Source organism: Pseudoliparis swirei, chromosome 21, assembly GCF_029220125.1.
Source record: "Pseudoliparis swirei isolate HS2019 ecotype Mariana Trench chromosome 21, NWPU_hadal_v1, whole genome shotgun sequence".
Classification (NCBI taxonomy): domain Eukaryota; kingdom Metazoa; phylum Chordata; class Actinopteri; order Perciformes; family Liparidae; genus Pseudoliparis; species Pseudoliparis swirei.
The window spans coordinates 4,610,020-4,628,693 of NC_079408.1; the positions used below are offsets into that span (position 1 = coordinate 4,610,020).

Genomic DNA, 18,674 nt, shown 5'->3' on the forward strand with positions numbered 1-18,674 from the left:
ATCGACGATCCCGAAAGTGCAGCGGAGAGAAAAGACGCACGAAAAAGGAGCGGAGCGGTGGTTCTGCTGCCCGTGCGTGTCCTGAGCTGCTGCCGGTGGGTTCTAGCTGGACTTCCGGACCAAACAACCCGCCTCCGGACCGACTGACGGAGACCTCGGTTATCTGCTGCACAGTTCGATGCACGGGGGTCACCTCCAGTGAGGTAAGCGTGACTGAAAGACGTCTGACAACTTTGCATTGCCATAACCGTCACCCCGCACAGCGAACGTGTGTATGTTTATGTTCCTGTGGCTTTTTAAATATGTATGCTCGTGTCTGAGTGCTGTCGCCTCCCAGCTACACACTGTGGAGGTCACAAGTACTCATCATGTAACGCTACAGCTGTTGATTCACAGCTGAATTCAACTGTTTTTTAATTTCAACTTTATGTTTTTAATATATGCAAAATTAAGAGCGAAAAAAAGTATGTTTTGATGTCAATTAAAATAAATGTTGTGGCTATAAGGAGCTGCTGAAGTGACCAATATAATGCAGGAATAAATAAATATTTGTTGAGTCAGTGTTGTGAGCTCTTATTGACTTGAATAAGTTCATTTAAAACAAGTTATACTATCCAAGCAGTCTAAACTCCGAGATGTTTAATATACCATCATAAAAGGTAAATAAGCAAAAGACTCACATTTGAGACGCCGTGAGACAACAACTCTTGTAGAATACATTTTGACATATTTGCTGAAATGATTGACTAATGTGATTTAAATGACGAATAAATGAATCACATACTAGTTTAAGCTCTGTCGTAACACCGAGGGAAGGGGCTACAGGCTTCTTCACACGCAGTGAGATCATGGATCATGTTTTCTTCCTGAGGGATTGTCCTGTTTTTACCCGTGGGAGATCAAAATCACTGCAGGGGGGGGGGGGGGACCATTGTTCTCGCCAGAGTATTGGGAACGACATTAAAAAGTCAATATCAGAAGAGCCGTCTCCATACCGGTGTCGCCCTCTCAAATGCCGAGGAGGCGTTTTTTAAAAATCTCATCAGTGGTTTTTCTAATCATAGTCGACCCATTTCAGCCGTGCTGAGAACAGAACCGATATGTCCTCGCGTTAAGTGGATCATTCGCTTAATTCCAACCTATTTTTTAGTGGATGTGACATGTTTCTGTTCCCTTCACTCCCGGGGAGAGAAAAAAAGCCCCCAAACTCTGGATGACACAACTGATTCATCATGTTCTCGCAGTACGTTCCTGTTGGAAAAGGTGCAAAGGGGACGATTATATTATTGTGTAAAAGAATAATTACATTATCGAGAAGACCGGTTGTCAGACTGAACACATGGTTGGTTATTGCTTTATAACATATGTAAGACCTGATATTATTGTGGCTGTATTTAACATAAACCGTGCAACTATCTCGCTTGCTTTTTTTAAATGTTTATATTTATATCAAGCACCTCTCCATGGACGTTTTTTGTCCTCCATCGGTGCCGACAGCAGCTCCAGCCTCCCTTGGATAATCCTCTTAAACTGTTTTTGTTGTTTTTCCTCTGCCTGGGAGTCTCCGGTGTGAACCCTGGATGCACGGGTGCAGCACAGCTGTGCTCTCGGGCTGAAATGCAGGCTAACCTGGAGTCGTGCTTTTTTAGAAAGGAAAAACACCCCGGGGAGCTTAATGTGGCGTCTAAAGCTGTTCAACCTTTTACCTTCCTCCTTATCTTCCAGTGCTCTTTTGTTTTATCGAATCACTGCGATTGTTTTTTGTCTCTTTCTCTCTCTCCCGCTCTCCTTTTTATATTGCTAACTGCTTCTCCCTCCCCGTTCCCTCCATCCTAACTGGGTTTGCAGGGTTGTTCTGAGGTCAGATTGCTGAGATGACAACGCTGTGACAGTATATATATATATTATTTATTATTTATATACATACTCATTTATTTATTATTTATATATTTTTATTTAATTTTTTAATTTACATATATATATTAAATAAATACATACATATATTAAACACAATTAATAAATATATACATTTATATTTTTGCAGGGTTATTCTGAGGTCAGACTGCTGAGATGACAACGCTGTGACTTTGTATATATATATATCTATTTATTATTATCTATTGAATTATTTTATATATATGTCTATTTTTAATTTTTATTTTATATATATTTATTAAGTATATATATATATATATATTCATATACTGTATATATTATATATATTTATTTGATCAATATAAAGTAAATCAAATAAATAAAAAACATATACATATATAGATATTAAAGGACCCATATTATGCCCATTTTTCCACAAGTTGATATGGTTCCTTGGGGTCTTAATGACATTTTTGTAACATATTTTGGTCAAAATACCACACGAATCATTTCAAACAGCACCCTTTTTACCCTGTCAAAAACACCTCCTCACAGATTAACCTGTTTTGAGTGCCTGTTCCTTTAAATGCTAATGAGCCAGCTCCCCCCTCCCCCTCCCCCCTCCTCCACGAGATGCGCTCGCCTAGCTGCTGCCTGCAGATGAAGATAGCGTCGTGCAACCATATCGTTTTGAACCAGAGTCAGACCCTGAACAAGAAGAGGCTCACTTCTACATTTGTTTTTGTTTGTCCATTGGCTAAGGTCTCAGTCTTGTTAGCGGTTTTGAGAGCATCGTGGTGCTAGAGATTCGAGTACGTGAATAGTTTGTTCATGTATGAGTATGTCGCAAATACAGTGTGTTTATGTAAGTTACTGTTTGTGAAAGTGTTTGTGTAAATGCAAGTAACGGGAACGCCATAAAGATATAAATGCTACATGAATAAAGTTCCATCTGTAAACTAAAGTGTTATCTGACCAAGTAAGTGACCAAGCAGGGGCGGGGGTCACGTTTTTACCTCCATTAATTCGCGTTTAAACCGTGTTTACTTATTAAATCGTTGTATTTGATGACTTATGACTTATTTGATGACTCATGTCTGTAATATGAACACAACTTTCAAATAAACTTTAACTGCAAAGTTGTGGTGGGGGGCGGTCCAAGGCCATGGAGCCAGACACCCTACATGGGCGTGCTTCAAAATCTACGTCGACGTTGGTGGTGATCCCATTTGACGCACTCAAGCAGATCGTTTCTGATATAGAGGAACCACAACAAGCCGCGTGAGTTTTTTCTTTCCAGGGTTTTTGTGTTGGGAGACATGCCAGATACCCAAATTAACGTATAGAAGGACTAAAAAAGTGGAATTTTCATAATATGTCCCCTTTAAATAAATAAATATATATATTGCTAACTGCTTCTCCCTCCCCGTCTCCTCCATCCTAACTGGTTTTTCAGGGTCGTTCTGCGGTCGGACTGCTGAGATGACAACGCTGTGACAGTGTGTGTCCAAGTGTGTCGGTGCCGGACCAATTCCTGACATGGCTGCTGCAAAAAAGAGTGAGTTTCACCTTGCGAGGCACTTCAACCGACTTCCAGTAGCACAACTTCGACAACTTTTTGGGAAGCTGTGGAAACCATTTTTAAATTGTAGATACAGCTTTGAGGTGTAAACTGTGAGCAGCCCAGGATCAAGTCTCATGTTGCTCCAAAAATCAATTGTGTGGCAACTTGCTGCAAAATGAATTGCATGAATTCATCTGAGGGGAAGTAAAGGAGGTCCTAACATGCCCAGTTTATTAACAGAAATAAAAATATTAATTATGTATATGTTTATTTATTTATTTTGATATGTATATATATATATATTAAATAATAATAAATATGTATTAATATATATATGTTTATTTATTTTATTATATATATATATATATTATATAATAAATCGATATATTTATATAAATAGTGTTAATATGTATTTATTTATTAAATATACATTTATTTATTACATATATATATATATATATTTGTATATGTTTATTTATTTAATTTATATATATATATATAAAAATATATAACATGCCCAACAAACAAGATGACAGAATTAATATACTGGGATTGAGATACACGGATTGACATGTTTCACCTTTTTAAGACATCCTGGGGGCTTTGAGAAGGATAATCAATTGGATTTAAATTCACAAGGGATTTTGTTTGTGCCGCTGGGTTTCTTGGGGGGGAAAAGTGTGTGTGTGTGTGTGTGTGTCTGTGTGTCGATACTGGCGAGCATATTAATTTCCTCAAAAGCAGGACAGGGGTCAATTAAAACCATTGGAAGAGCACGAGACCTGATAAAGAGCTGTAGACGACTCATTGCTTTGTTATTGCCGCCATGAATATGCTTCATCTCCATGCCCAGTGGGTATGTGTTGTCTTCGAGCTCTGCAGGCCTTTTGTTCTCCTCCTGAAGGTCACGGGATGAATGACCTCCTGTCTGTATGTTCCATGCGTCACAGGAAGAGTGTCCAGTGGGAAAGTGTTTGCCACCTTCGGCGAGATAAATGTGTTTTTTACATAAATAAGAGCTCTGATGCCTCTTAATGGTTTTAGTCTGGGTCTTGTTTCCTTTGAGTGGTTCTCAAATGGGGGTGCAGGGTTCATAAGGTCATGGAAAACCTGGAAAAGTCCTGGAATGTTAAAATGGCGGTTTAGCTCGCAGACTAAGCGTGGGCCTCGTTGTCCTGAACCTGCCACTTGCTCCTGTGCAGATGTTGGCTTTATGTGGAGCGTATACGGCCATCTTGGTGAAAGAGAGAGAGAGAGAGTGAGAGTGAGAGAGAGCCCTGTAATATCCAGCAGGGGCAGATATACCAACTGTCAGATTAGTGGAAGGAAATTAATCTGAAATAAGCCAGTTCAGTGGGGTTGCACGCACGTATATGTGTGTGTTTATTTGTGTGTGTGTGTGTGTGTGCGTGTGCATGTGCTGTCTGACATTATCCGTCCCATCTCTAAAGGCAACAGATCTCAGTATTGTGATAATGAGCCTGCCACAGGCGGGCGTGGCTCAAAGTTAATGTCATATCTCGTATTTGTATAATTTATTTATATATATATATAATATATAAGTATTATAAATGTATTATATAATATATATATATATAATACTCATATATATTATATATATATTACGTATAATATTATATATATAACAATATATATGTATAATATATATATATATATATATATTATACATATATAATATGTTATAGTTATTTCTTTATGTATATATGTATATAATGTATTTATGAATATATATAAATAATGTTTTGATATATGTTTTATATGTATAATATTATATATATATCATATCGATATTATATATAATACCTTTGTCCTGAAATGCTTGATAATTTGTGTCCTCTCTAAAAGACCCATTAATAATCGTGTACTCGTATATATGAAAAGAATGAAGAAAACTTCAGATATTTATTTGCAATCTTTTTATCTGTCTTCGAGAGGCTTGTAATATCACATATCTGTCATCAGAACTTCCACCACGGGATATTATTAATATTGCAAGGCACAGCTTGACTTATTAAACACACACACACACACACACACACACAGAGACAGACACACACACAAACACACACACAAACACACACACACACATACACAGAGAGACAGACACACACACACACAAACAGATACACAGATACAGACACAAACACACAAACACAGATACAGACACAAACAGTACACCCACACATACACAGAGAGACAGACACACACATACACAAACACAGACGCACAAACACACACACACACCAACACAGATTAAAAGACACAAGTTTAAAAGTCCGCCGAACGAAACTGTTGACGTCAACAAAAGCCATGTTTGTTTGTTTGTTTGTTATCTCTGAGGTTCAAACTCTGTTTCTAGCCACATTCACATCAGTTGTGTTTGACGAGGGCGGAGTTCACGACGTCAGCAGCAGGGATGACGTCATCGGTCTGCAGCAGGGATGACGTCATCGGTCAGCAGCAGGGATGACGTCATCGGTCTTGCAGCAGGGATGACGTCATCGGTCAGCAGCAGGGATGATGTCATCGGTCTTGCAGCAGGGATGACATCATCGGTCTGCAGCAGGGATGACGTCATCGGTCAGCTGTTTAAAAAAAGAAAAAGAAAAGGCAAAATCACATCAACTGTGTAGCGTCCCTCAGCCCTAATCTGATCTGACAGAGTGTGTGTGTGTAGCTCTGCTTGTGTGTGTGTGTAGATTTGTGTGTGTATAGCTGTGCTTGTGTGTGTGTAGATGTGCTTGTGTGTGTGTAGATGTGCTTGTGTGGGTGTAGATGTGTGTGTGTGTGTGTGTGTGTAGATGTGCCTGTGTGCCTGTGTGTGTGTGTGTGTGTGTGTCAGGCCGGTACCTGGTCGTTCAGGTGTCGTTCGTCCTCCTCCATCACGCTCCTGGTTTGAACTCGTTGGTTCTTCCTGTATTTGTTGTTCTCCCTCAGGTTGCTCGAAGGCGGGAGGCGTGCGCTTCTCGGAGGACCCGCCCACCGCCGCCGCCGCCGCCGGTCCCCCGTCACACGTTCACTTCGACGAGAAGCTGCACGACTCCGTCGTCATGGTGACCCCCGAGGACGACGGCAACTTCATGGTCAAGGTGCGTGTTTGTGTTTGACCTCTTCACGACATTCAGATTCACTTTCTCCTTTAACGTCTCGTGGTCACGATTCTCCGCTCTCCAGACGTTAGTCAGCCCCCGTTCGCCTCACGGGCGCCATGCCGACGGTCACTTCATCATCCCCGGTTCAAGAAAAAAACATGAAGGTGCCATCTGGGACCGAAAATGGTTCTTCAGAGCGATGCCAGAGAAGAACCATTTCTGGTTCCACGGAGAACCTTTCAAACCAGGGTTCTTCAAAGAACATCTCCTTAAAGAGTTCTTCAAAGAACCTTGAAAGGTGTCTCAAACAAAACCAAGGTTCTCCAGTAGGTCAGGGTTCTTCGTAGAACCACAAAGCCTTTTAAAGAACCATTTTAGAACCTTTATTGTTCTGTGTGCTGCTCATTCAAAGTAATTCAGTTTTGAATGTGAAATGAGTTCAGTTTTTGCCGCTGGCCCTGAAAGTCCTGATGAAGGGATAAGCCCTCCTCCTCCTCTTCTTCTTCTTCTTCTTCTTCTTCCGCCTCCTCCTCCTTATACTTCTCCCACTTCCTCCTTCTTCTTCTTCTTCCCCCTCCTCCTCCTTCTTCTTCTTCCGCCTCCTCCTCCTTATACTTCGTCCACTTCTTCTTCTTCTTCTTCTTCCTCCTCCTTATACTTCCCCCACTTTCTTCTTCTTCTTCTTCTCTTTCATCTTCTTCTTCTTCTTCCGCCTCCTCCTCCTTATACTTCTCCCACTTCCTTCTTCTTCTTGTTCTTCTTCTTCTTCCCCCTCCTCCTCCTTATACTTCGCCCACTTCCTTCTTCTTCTTCTTCCTCCTCCTTATACTTCCCCCACTTTCTTCTTCTTCTTCTCTTTCATCTTCTTCTTCTTCCCCCTCGTCCTTCTTCTTCTTCTTCCCCCTCCTCCTTATACTTCTCCCACCTCCATCTTCTTCTCCCCCCATCTCCTCCTTCTTCTTCTTCCCTCTCCATCTTCATTAAAAAAAAGAAAGAGTTCTGGACGCGCTCGCTGTCGCTCATCCTTTTTTTGGAGTTTTATGAGTTTGCTTGAAGGCGAGCGGTCCCACGGCACGCGCAGCCCCGAAGAGGTCGGAGGCGAGGTTGCCATGGAAACGGGGGGGGGGGGGGGGCTGCTGCTGCACAGACCTCAAGATGTGGAGTGTGTGGGTTTGAGAGTGTGTCACGCATTCCACAGCGGCATGAATTCTGATTTGGGTGAATTGGAATTTCCCCGACGTTTGCACGTGGGCGGCGGGCGGCGGGCGGCGGGCGTTGGAACAACGGCGTCCTTGTTGCTGTGGCGGAGGATGAAAGACGCAACAGATGTGTAGATTATGTTCGCGAGCTTCTCCTTTTGTTTTGCATACACACTCTACACAAGAGACCGGCCAATCGATGACCTTCAGTAGGACAGAGTAACCAGATCACAGTGACGGTCACGATGCCTTCAGGAGACTGATAGGTTTTTTCCTCTCTATATCATGTAAAATATTCACGGTCAAGGAGGTGAGAAATGAATCACAGACAACGTAGTATCTTTTGAAAGCTTTGGCCAAAGGGGAAGCTCAGACGCACGTGCTACGAGCACGACGACCTCCAAGACATTCCGCCGAGCACCCCTTTGGTCCAGCCTTTTATTGAAAGCTTAATCACACACACAACAACAAAGGAGAAGTGGAACTGAGGACAAGTTGACATATTCCTTCCGTCTGGTTCATTATCACTTCCTTATCAGACTCCCCAAACACATAACACAACCTTCGGGTGGGAAGCGGAGTTCGGGAAGCTCCTCTGATTGTTGAGTTTAAGATACGGTAAGCAATAACATAACATACATTTATATCTCTGTCAGTTCCCTCCTGTTTATGCTATTGCTTATTATTTAAACATGGTCAATAAGGGCACTCATTTTATTTGTCTAATTTCTAAGCAGCATGTGATTTACGTATTTGGGTTAAGCAGTCCAAGCAGAATCATGATTATTCTCTTTTTTTCTTACACATAATTTGTTAGTAACACCACACCAATCTCTTTGGGAATTAAACTTTTTAGTCAGCAGCTTCACATCAATAATTGTCCGTTCCTTGTGAGGAGTTTTACACAATTATGTCATACAAGCTTAAACCAAAAGTTTACGTTATATTTTCTTAAACGGGAGCATTGACAGGTCTTCCCATGTCATCATACATATGAGTGTACGCGGTCTTTTCAATGGGCTCCATCCGTGAGGTGAGCCCAGACACCGATGTTAGAGTACTGATTGCTCTGGTTGTTAGCACACGAATAGACGGGATCACACAACTCAGCACACAGATGACGGTCAACAATCCCGCACCTAACATCGTCCCAGTTTTGATAAGGACCTGCCTCCATGAGCCGTTAAACAGCCAATCATACCAGCTTTCATATGGCCTGGGTTTGTGGTCGGCCGCCATTGCTCGCTGCAACTGATATAGGCGGCCGACCGCGTCGGTCATGTTCTGGGAGTGGACATCATCAGTAATATAAGTACAGCAGGATGTGTTCAGAAGGACACATGTTCCTCCTGTGGCTGCGGTAAGTAAATCAAGGGCCATTCGATTCTGCATCACCATGGACTGTGTTGCATGTGTCCATTCTTTCTCTTGTGACAGCAGCGGGTTGGTACCAGCTATGTCCCTTCTTCCTCGGGACCTCTGGAAACCTTCTTTTGCGGCGTCCTGTAACAGAAAACACAACCAGAACGCGCCTATCGCCATGGCCATGGCCGCCAAGACTCCGATACTGCAGGGTGCACACATTTCTCTGCACTTAACTCTGAGTCTGGATGGTCTTCTTTCCGCTCCTTCTCCCTTGCTCCTCTCGTTTGAGTTCCTCGGGACCTCTCGCTCCATCACCCGAGCCGACACCTAAGAGCAGGGATCGTTGGTTTCTTCACTGACGTTGAGATGGCTGTCTTTTAAGCGGACAGCCCCCTTTGAAGTCAGTCTTCCCCTCTGCTCGTGGTCGTCTCGGGATCAGGGCACTGGTCCGGGATTTCTGTAGGGAACAGTTTGCAATGGGAAAGATGTATCCAGGTGGTCCTCTCGGCTATCTTTACAGCGGTTGCAGTCGTCAGAAGGACTTGGAATGGTCCCTCCCAGCGAGCGTCGCTCCACGTCTTTTTCTTGATGACGCGGATGAAGACCCAGTCGCCGACCTGTACAGACATAATGGGGGAGACAGGTGAATCTGGCAAGACATTTGCTTCCCTGACTCCTCTCCCCATCATGGTCTTCTTCATGTACTCCACTATTGTTTCTTTCTCACCCACTTGCTCTAAATCTGGGTGAGTTAGTGGTAGGCGGTAGGGTCGTCTATGAATGATTTCAAATGGGGTAGGGCCCGTTTGGGTCGGAACGATATGCATGTATGTTTTCACAATGTCTATGCACTCCAGCCAAGGTTTTCCTGTTTCAGTCATGCATTTCTTCAGTTTGCTTTTTATGGTGCCGTTGGTTCGCTCTACCAATCCGGCACTCTGTGGGTGGTATGCACAATGATTTTTTAGTTCAATGTCCATAATGACGCTTAGTTTTGTTACTACCTCGTTTACAAAGTGTGAGCCATTGTCACTGTAAATGCGTCTTGGAATGCCATGAGTGGGCAGAATATATTTGCATATGGCTTTCACCACTGCTTCAGCATCTGCTTTCGTTGTTGGTGCAATTTCTACCCATTTGGAAAATGCATCCACCATTACTAAACAGTATTTGTAATGACCGCATGGCGTGAGTTCGATGAAATCCATGTGCATTACCTGGAATGGGTATTCAGGGAGCGGGAACCTGCCTCGCTTCGGGCGAAGGTTTCCTTGAGGGTTGTGCTTGATGCATGTTACACATGCTTTACAAAAAAGTTTTAAGTAGTTTTGTATATTTATTGTATAGAAGTATTGTTCTATCATAGATACCATCCCTCCTGTTGAGACATGGCATCGCCCATGACTCAAAATAGCCACGGCCTTAAATAGACTTCTTGGTAGGATCGGTTTCCCTTCTATACAAAGCATCTTGTTTTCCTCCGTGGCCCCCCTCTCGAACGTAGACCTCTGGTCCTTTGTTCATTTTCAGTTTAATGAGGTTTTCTGCGTGACGTGCATTTGACATAATTGTGTCCATGTTAGCTGTTTCCCAAGTGACGCAGTGTTTTCTAATCCAGTCCTCTATAGGTTTCTGGATACCACGGAGGATGCCGTGTTTCAATGATTGTTGGTAGGGTGTTCCTCCCCCATCCTCGTAGGGGATCCCACTGCTTGCCCTGTGTTCCTCTTCGTAACGGAATTGGAACTCGGAGACTGACTCTCCGGGTCCCTGTTTACATGCAGCTAATCTGCTGTGGGATGCTGATTGTTGGAACAGTGGGCGAGCTCTTGTCATAACGGCCTCTACCTGGTCTCTGTAACGCCCGCCCATTGGACCGTTCAATGGGTGGACAAAGGGTGCTCCTTCGTCCGCTATTCCTGTATAATCCCCCCTGCATTTCACCCATCGTAGCACGAACATTTTCTGCATAACTTTCTCCATCTCCTTGCCGTTCAATTTGTAGGATTCGGCCAGCATGAACAAATCTAATACGAACTGATCAAAGTTTTTCTGTGGTGGAGTAACTCCTTCACATGCATTGGTACATTCGGCCTCCATCCATGGCCGGAACACATACGCGGGTGTGTCCGCATCATGTGGATTAGAGACTTGTAACATTGGAAATGCGTTTGCGTTCTTCGGTATGTCGGTGGACGTTACGTAGGCGTGTGGCAATCGGTGGGGGTTTTGTGTCCTGGAGCTCTTTTAATTTTGGATATAACGGTGTGGTGACGCGGTCGTATGCTGGAGGTGATACGTCCTCCTCGTCATCCGGCTCGCTCTGTGGCTCCTCTCCGGAGCTGGACGCTGTTGCTACGGGTGCTGGTGAACTGCTTTACGTTGGTCTCGTCCAAATCGGTTTTTGTGTACAGGGCCTGTGAACTCTCTTTCTCGCGTGATTTCTACGGCCCTTAATTTTTCTTTTTCGTGGGCTTGTGCCTCTCTTTGCTGCTCGGAACCACTGTTCTGCTTGTTTTAGTTCGTGGTGTATTGATTCGCTGAGTCTGGGTATTTTGTTTTCTATGGGGATGGTTTTAGAGTCTTACAGATTGTTTCTATCTCAAAAACATTTAGTTCGCCGGAAAAGCCGTATTTTGTTTTCCATTTTCTCAGATATTTTACACTATCTGAGTCCTGTTTGAACATAAACAATGCGTCGCCTGAAAATTCGCCTTCAGGCTTTCCGTGAGAATTACCCATTGTTTATGGTGTGATCGTATAGTATTGGTACATTTCCTCGTTTCTTTACCCAAACTTGCCAATCTGTGGTTGTCTAATTGAACAGGTCGGGCGACGCTGATTCAATAGAGTCACAGCATTCATTCACAAACAAATATAAACAAACAAAGCTAAACAAACACATATAACCTCCCACGAATATGTATTAGTTCACAACACTTATTTTTACGACGCGTAGTCAACCTTTATTTCTCGCAAAAAGGGCAAAACCATACATACTTTGTCTGGGTCAGTCTCCCTCGGTCTTCCGATCCGCCGGATCCCGTCAATCCACGACTGGATCTCCTCTCTGCAGAAATTATTATCCACTGCTGAGCGGTCTCTTAATCCGATGATCAGTCGGGGCCTTGCACAGGTGTCAGTGGCTCCGCAGGAAAAAGAAAAATCCAGCCGATGGGTATGTTGGGATCCGGGTCACGGCACCAAGTTATGATAGGTTTTTTTCCTCTCTATATCATGTAAAATATTCACGGTCAAGGAGGTGAGAAATGAATCACAGACAACGTAGTATCTTTTGAAAGCTTTGGCCAAAGGGGAAGCTCAGACGCACGTGCTACGAGCACGACGACCTCCAAGACATTCCGCCGAGCACCCCTTTGGTCCAGCCTTTTATTGAAAGCTTAATCACACACACACAACAACAAAGGAGAAGTGGAACTGAGGACAAGTTGACATATTCCTTCCGTCTGGTTCATTATCACTTCCTTATCAGACTCCCCAAACACATAACACAACCTTCGGGTGGGAACGCGGAGTTCGGGAAGCTCCTCTGATTGTTGAGTTTAAGATACGGTAAGCAATAACATAACATACATTTATATCTCTGTCAAGACGCCGGAGGGCCAACGGCGAGGCGGACCTACCAAATAATCAGGGTTCACGTTGACGATAACTGAAGGTGGTGACACGCCCACGGGGAAAGGTCACGTGACCCCAGAGACGCGCTCATCCTGAAACGTCAAGTCAGTGTTTTGTGGCTCGTGATGCGTTCACAGACTACCGTAATTCTGAACTCCTGTGTGTGTGCTTCTTAAATATCTGGTACTCTCGCGTCGCCTTCAGCTGGATTGGTCGTGCGAGGTCACAACGTGTGCGCTCACGGGTCGCTCCATCGTTCTGGCGGCTCTCCTGAAACCAGACTTCCAAGTTGCCGTCTCGGTTTCTCGCTTCTCTCACCTTTTTTTTTTTTTTTGGGTACAAATCCGCAGCGCGAAATTCATATCGAATGAATAATTCAGCGGCAGATCTCAGTGTCCGCGCTGACAGAAGGATTCTCGTTTCCTCCTCCAGTGTTTCATCTTCTCACTTCACGCCGGCTGCAGCTCTCTCTCTCGTCACTGAACTCTCCTTCTCTATCGCCTTCTTTCTTTTTCCTTCTTTTTTTAAAATCCTGACTCCTCTGTGAAGATCACCCTCTCATTATCCTTCCAGACTCCTCTTTTTTTTTAACATTTTGAAAAGAGATTTGTGTGACTATGTGAGACGGGACATGAGTGTTGCGTAATAGTTTGGAACCTGATATTCCATCGTTCTACTTAATTGATTTTTTATTTTCACTCCCATACAAACTATTTTTTTTTTAATTAAACACTTATTTAACCAGGTGAATCCCATTGAGATTAAAAATCTCTTTTTCGAGGTTGACCTGGACATAAGGAACAAATAGTTACAAACAAAAAACATAAGAAACAAATAGTTACAAACAAAATACATAAGAAACAAATAGTTACAAACAAAAACACACAGAAACACATAATTACAACAACAACAAAACATAATTATAACTAAAAATACACATAATTACAACTAAAAAAACACAAGAAACACATAATTACAACTAAAAAACACAAGAAACACATAAAAACAACAACAAAAACCAGATAATTACAACAACAAAAATCACATAATTACAACAACAAAAACACATAATTACAACAACAAAAAACATAAGAAACTTATAATTACATAATTATTATTCATCATTTTTAGAGAATCGTAACTCATCACTGATCTCAAGAGTTCCGAGGCGACGAAACAATGACATCGCAGTGAAGCATCTTCTCACCATTTCGGCTCGACCTCTGACCTTCTCCAAAGGTCAAACCACCTCGACTTTGAATGTGACGTCATAGGGGTCCACGCTGCCCGGGGGGGGGGGAGGTTGTAACTGTGAATTAGATTAGTAAAACCTTGAATTAGTGACGAAGCCTATTCACGTGGGATTAGGATTAGAGGGAGTACTCGGGCCTTGATTGAAATCCAGGTGGTCCGGCTGTAATTGGCACTCAGGCCGAGGTGAGGGGGGCTGAGGACCCTCGAGGAGCTGCTGGTGGAAGTGACTTGTGGCCGCGGTGATGAACTCACACTCCGCTCCGCCAAAGCCCGGTTCCCTCTGCCGGATTAGTCGGCCATTGTTTTTCCTCCTCTGAATGACTTTCCTTGACTCCTTTCCCCTCTTCTTCATCCCCCCTTCCTTCCCCTCGCCGCAGGTCGGCTTCCTGAAGACGCAGCACCGCTACGAGCTCGTCTTCACGCTGCCCGAGGTCCCGGCTCTGGGGAAGGACGTGTGTCCGGCGCCGGTACCCGGGCCACACCTCCGGATCACCGATATCACGCCGGCACCGGAGGGTGAGGCTCCTCCTCTTTTCTTAGCGTTGCTCCAATATATAAATATATATATACATATATACATATATATGTGTGTATATATATATATATACATATATACATATGTATGTATGTATATACATACATATATATGTATGTATATATATATATATGTATGTATATATACAGACAGACAGACGGACGAGCACGACGGGAACAACTCGACAAACACGTTCACTGCTTCTCCAACTCTGTGAACTCCAAAACGCCAAGAACACTTTGTCTGTGTGTCTGTGTGTCTGTGTGTGTGTCTGTGTGTGTGTGTGTGTGTGTGTGTCTTGACCACATGATCGTTCGTCTTAGTATCTGATTTCTCCTCAATCTCCTCACGCAGAGAGATAAAGAAAGAGTGTTATGATGAAATTATTTTCTTCTTCTTCTTCTCCTCCCATCTTCTTCTTCGTCTTCTTCAACCTCCTCTTGTTCTTCTTCTTCTTCTACTGCTCCCTCTTATTATTATTCTCCTTCTTCCTCCCTCCTCCTTTGCCCTTCTCTTCTCCTCTCTCCTCCTCTCTCTCTCTCTTCCTCCTCCTCTCTCTCTCTCTCTCTCTCTTCCTCCTCCTCTCTCTCTCTCTCTCCCAGGAGGTCTGAAGGTGACCTGTGAGTACCTGGCCCAGCAGGAGGGCGTCCTGTGTGAGGAGGTGCTGCTGCTGAGCGAGACCAACCAGGACGTCTGTGTGAAGGTCAAAGTTCACGCCAGAGTCATGGGTGAGGCTCCTTCCCTTTTTAAATAAGTGATACCAGCTTGTATCTGAGCTGTTGAGGCCTTTTGTACTAAATACTATTTGTGTTGTTGTTGTTAAGAGTCAACATTGTACATTGTGTTTCTCATCTCTTCAGTAAGAAAATTAAAGTGTATTTTCCTTGCGCGCTGCTGCCCCCTGCTGGTGACTCTGGGTCACTTTAAAATAAATGCACTTAGTCACTAAATCACCAAGTTAATCCCGAACATGATGTGTGTGTCTGTGTGTGTGTCTGTGTGTGTGTGTGACCATTAGAGATGGAGTAAACATAGTTGAGCGAGTGTGTGCGTGTGTGTGCGTGAGGATGAATGGTGGTTGTGTTGGTGTTTATTGTGACGCGTGGCCTGAACATCTGTCCAGATGAGCGTGTGTGTGTGTGTGCATGTAATTGAGGCCTGGAGGACGACCAGATGAAAGGATGAAGCTCCTCTGAGGCTCGATGCGTCTCATGCAACACGTTTGTGATGACATCACTTTACTGTTACTGGTATCAAAAGAGCAGAGAAAAAATCTAAACATTTAATTGTTCTTAATCCGTTAAAGAAAACAATATATATATATATATATATATAATATGTGTGTGTGTGTATATAAATAAAGTATAGGCATTATTTATTTACACATATATATATTTATATGTGTGTATGTGTGTATATATATATTTGTTTTTCTTTTTTCTTGGAGGTTGACTGGATAATGACCAAGTAACACCCCCCACCCCCCCCCCTCTCTTTCTCTCTCTCTCTCTCCTCCCCCCCCCCCCCCCCACAGATCGTCATCAAGGCACCCCGATGCTGCTGGAGGGCGTCCGCTGCGTCGGCGTGGAGCTGGAGTACGACTCTGAGCACAGCGACTGGCAGGGGTTCGACTGAAGCTCGAGCTCAGTGCACACACACGCACACACACACACACACACACCAAATTAAAACACACACCAAATAGGAACAAAAGAGTAGATCCAAAAGAGACATTCCTCCCTGTCTTCTTTTTGACACCCCTAAGCTGTTGTTTCCTTCCTGAACCGCGAGAGGACAGCAGCACTCTCTGACTCGGCCTTGCGTCTCTTTTCTCCGCCTCTTGTTCTCCCTTTTCCTTAAAGTTCAAACTGAACGTGAAGTTCCAGGTGAGGGAGTAAACAAGGGCTCTTTTTTAATCCAGTAGGGAGCTGAAAGCGATCCAGAGGAAGCAGAATACATCTGCACGCGTCAAGGGAGGAGAGCAATGTGCCTGTAATGTCTCTGTCTCACCACACGGGGGCGCTGCAGTTACACCTCTGGATGTAACACTCCTCCTGGTCACATTTCTGCATTTCTTTCTTTTTTTAAAGGTGCAAATTACACTGCCATCTATCTTCTACTTCCGTGTTCATCCTCTGCATCTTCGTGGATATTATATTATGAAACATTTGTGTAAAATAGTGCATCTGGAAAGAATCTTAAGTTTTACATCTGTGCTCTCAAACCGTGTTGTTGTTGTTTTGCTGCAGACATTTGTTTGTTCGCCTCTTTCCATAGAATCAAAGAAAAGAAATTAAATAGATCCGTTCAACAATTAGTTGCTTCATTGATGTCGAGCAGCAAATACATCAACCTGCTGCGTTTCTCATAATCAATTTAGTGATTTGTATTGTTCAAGGTGAGAAATATTCTCTGGTTCCAGCTTTGCAAACGTCCAATTTTAATTCAAATTTGACATATATTTGGACATTTAGTCCGACAAAACAGAGAAATTTTAAAAAAAGTGTATTATCTATTAGACAGACCAAAACTATTGATTACATTCATGACTTTCTGGATTAGTTGATTGAGAATAAAGAACAATTTCACATTTGAATACGTATTTTAGGTTGATTCTTCCTCTTCATTAAACCGGCTGCAGCTGGTTCAGAACAATCTGGGTGGTTTTTCTTTTGAATTCACGAAGCCTTCAGAACACGCGTGTGACGCTAAGTGCCTTTTTTAATTTGTACCCCTCCTCACACACACACACACACACACACCAGACCAACACGTGGTTGTGTTTCCCGGGGTAAGGCCTCCACTCCCACAGGTGAATCGGACTCTCCCTCCCAACGCTCTCGTCCCAGTAGAGGAATTCAAACGTCCTCTCGGCTCTGATTCATCTACATGTGATTTTTTTGTTTGCTTTTTATTGCATTTGTTAAGTTCAACACATCGGCCTTAGAGGAAGCGACGCTGTGTGTGATTTATCATCGCCGCGGCAGGTTTGATGGGTTTATTTGATGTCTGCTCGCAGGTCACGAGGTCAAAGTGTGAAGCTGAAACGATCACTAGTCAAACCGTGTCAAGAATGTAGCAGCGTGTTTGTTCATACCTGTGTGTGAGGTTTTTATTTGTCCAACATTAATGAATAAAACACGTGTGTTTGAGTCGTGTCGCTTCTTGTGTCTTCTGTCAGTTCACGGCTGGAGCCACTAGGTGGCGCCACGCGGACGTCACGAGGTATGTATGTAACTCCATGTAACTCCAGTGGAGATTTATAAATAATGATAATTAAATGTCAAAAGTCTCCTTTTTGGATTTGGGGGTTTACTTCGAGATGGCGGGAGCAGAACAACTGATGCTTTCAACTTTCTGGGAACACTTTTGTGAATCCAAAATCTTCCCCAAAATTGTGAGAATATTCCTGTTCGTCTCCATGTATGACTCACCGTGTGACGTCACTGGACCGGACACAGATACAATAACTTTGTACTGGTATTTTTTTGTCTTTCTTCATATTTATAAATAAGACATTTAATTCAAAAATAATATTTGAAATCTAAACCAGTTAAGATAATTTAGTTGGCTTATCAAACGTGAGTAAAATACCAAGATTACGTTCCAGTTGTCTGACTCCTTTGTTGCTTTATACTTTTAGACACGTGTTTCATTATTTTTTTTTTTTACTTGTGATTTATTTGATGATTAACCCTTAAAAACACATTTCCATCTAACATGGATTATTTTATTTATTTTAACCTATAACGGGGTTGTACATTAAGAAGAAGTGTGTTGGAATAATTGCATTTTTAATATATGACATTAGTTAGAATTTACAGGGTTTTGATTACAATAGGGATTTAAATTATTTTTTAAATCAGTAAAATAAGTGAGTTTGTTTTAGCTTCATAAATAATTCAGTAAATAACAACAAAATAATAAAACAAAACAATAGTTGAATGGCACGTGCTCATCAGTCTGTAGATACGTTTAGTTTTAGCCCTGCGGCCCTTTTAATTCACATTACCACGATTATTATGAATATTTAGGGACTAGAGTGACACGTGAGTTTCTGCTGAAAAACTTCTTCAAAGATTAAAAGTAAAACTTTATTTCCTTTCAGTATTATTATAAATAAATAAATA

General features: G+C 42.7%; 1 protein-coding gene and 1 long non-coding RNA gene across 4 annotated transcripts; one reads left to right on the forward strand and one right to left on the reverse strand.

Moving 5' to 3' along the window:
* Positions 1–31: 31 nt before the first annotated feature.
* On the forward strand, positions 32–17,696 carry adissp (adipose secreted signaling protein). Of its 3 annotated transcripts, none has more exons than XM_056442984.1 (6): positions 32–203; positions 3,332–3,433; positions 6,398–6,549; positions 14,387–14,525; positions 15,147–15,272; positions 16,079–17,696. In XM_056442984.1, the coding sequence occupies exons 2-6, from the start codon at positions 3,415–3,417 to the stop codon at positions 16,177–16,179; spliced, it is 537 nt and encodes a 178-aa protein (XP_056298959.1). In that variant the 5' UTR covers positions 32–203; positions 3,332–3,414; the 3' UTR covers positions 16,180–17,696. The 3 variants fall into 3 exon arrangements, with proteins under 3 accessions (XP_056298959.1, XP_056298960.1, XP_056298962.1); XM_056442985.1 differs by lacking the exon at positions 32–203 and adding an exon at positions 2,329–2,687; XM_056442987.1 differs by lacking the exon at positions 32–203 and adding an exon at positions 2,796–3,156.
* On the reverse strand, positions 8,089–12,720 carry LOC130211936 (uncharacterized). The gene is made up of 2 exons (XR_008835203.1): positions 12,537–12,720; positions 8,089–8,313 (listed from the first exon to the last, which is right to left on the reverse strand). It is a non-coding gene; the product is annotated as an uncharacterized LOC130211936 (long non-coding RNA).
* Positions 17,697–18,674: the final 978 nt, after the last annotated feature.

Excerpts from the sequence above, each read along its gene's own strand:
- adissp (XM_056442984.1), top strand. Across the intron at positions 6,550-14,386 it reads ACGGCAACTTCATGGTCAAG|GTCGGCTTCCTGAAGACGCA; the intron begins GTGCGTGTTTGT and ends CCCTCGCCGCAG. Across the intron at positions 14,526-15,146 it reads TATCACGCCGGCACCGGAGG|GAGGTCTGAAGGTGACCTGT; the intron begins GTGAGGCTCCTC and ends TCTCTCTCCCAG.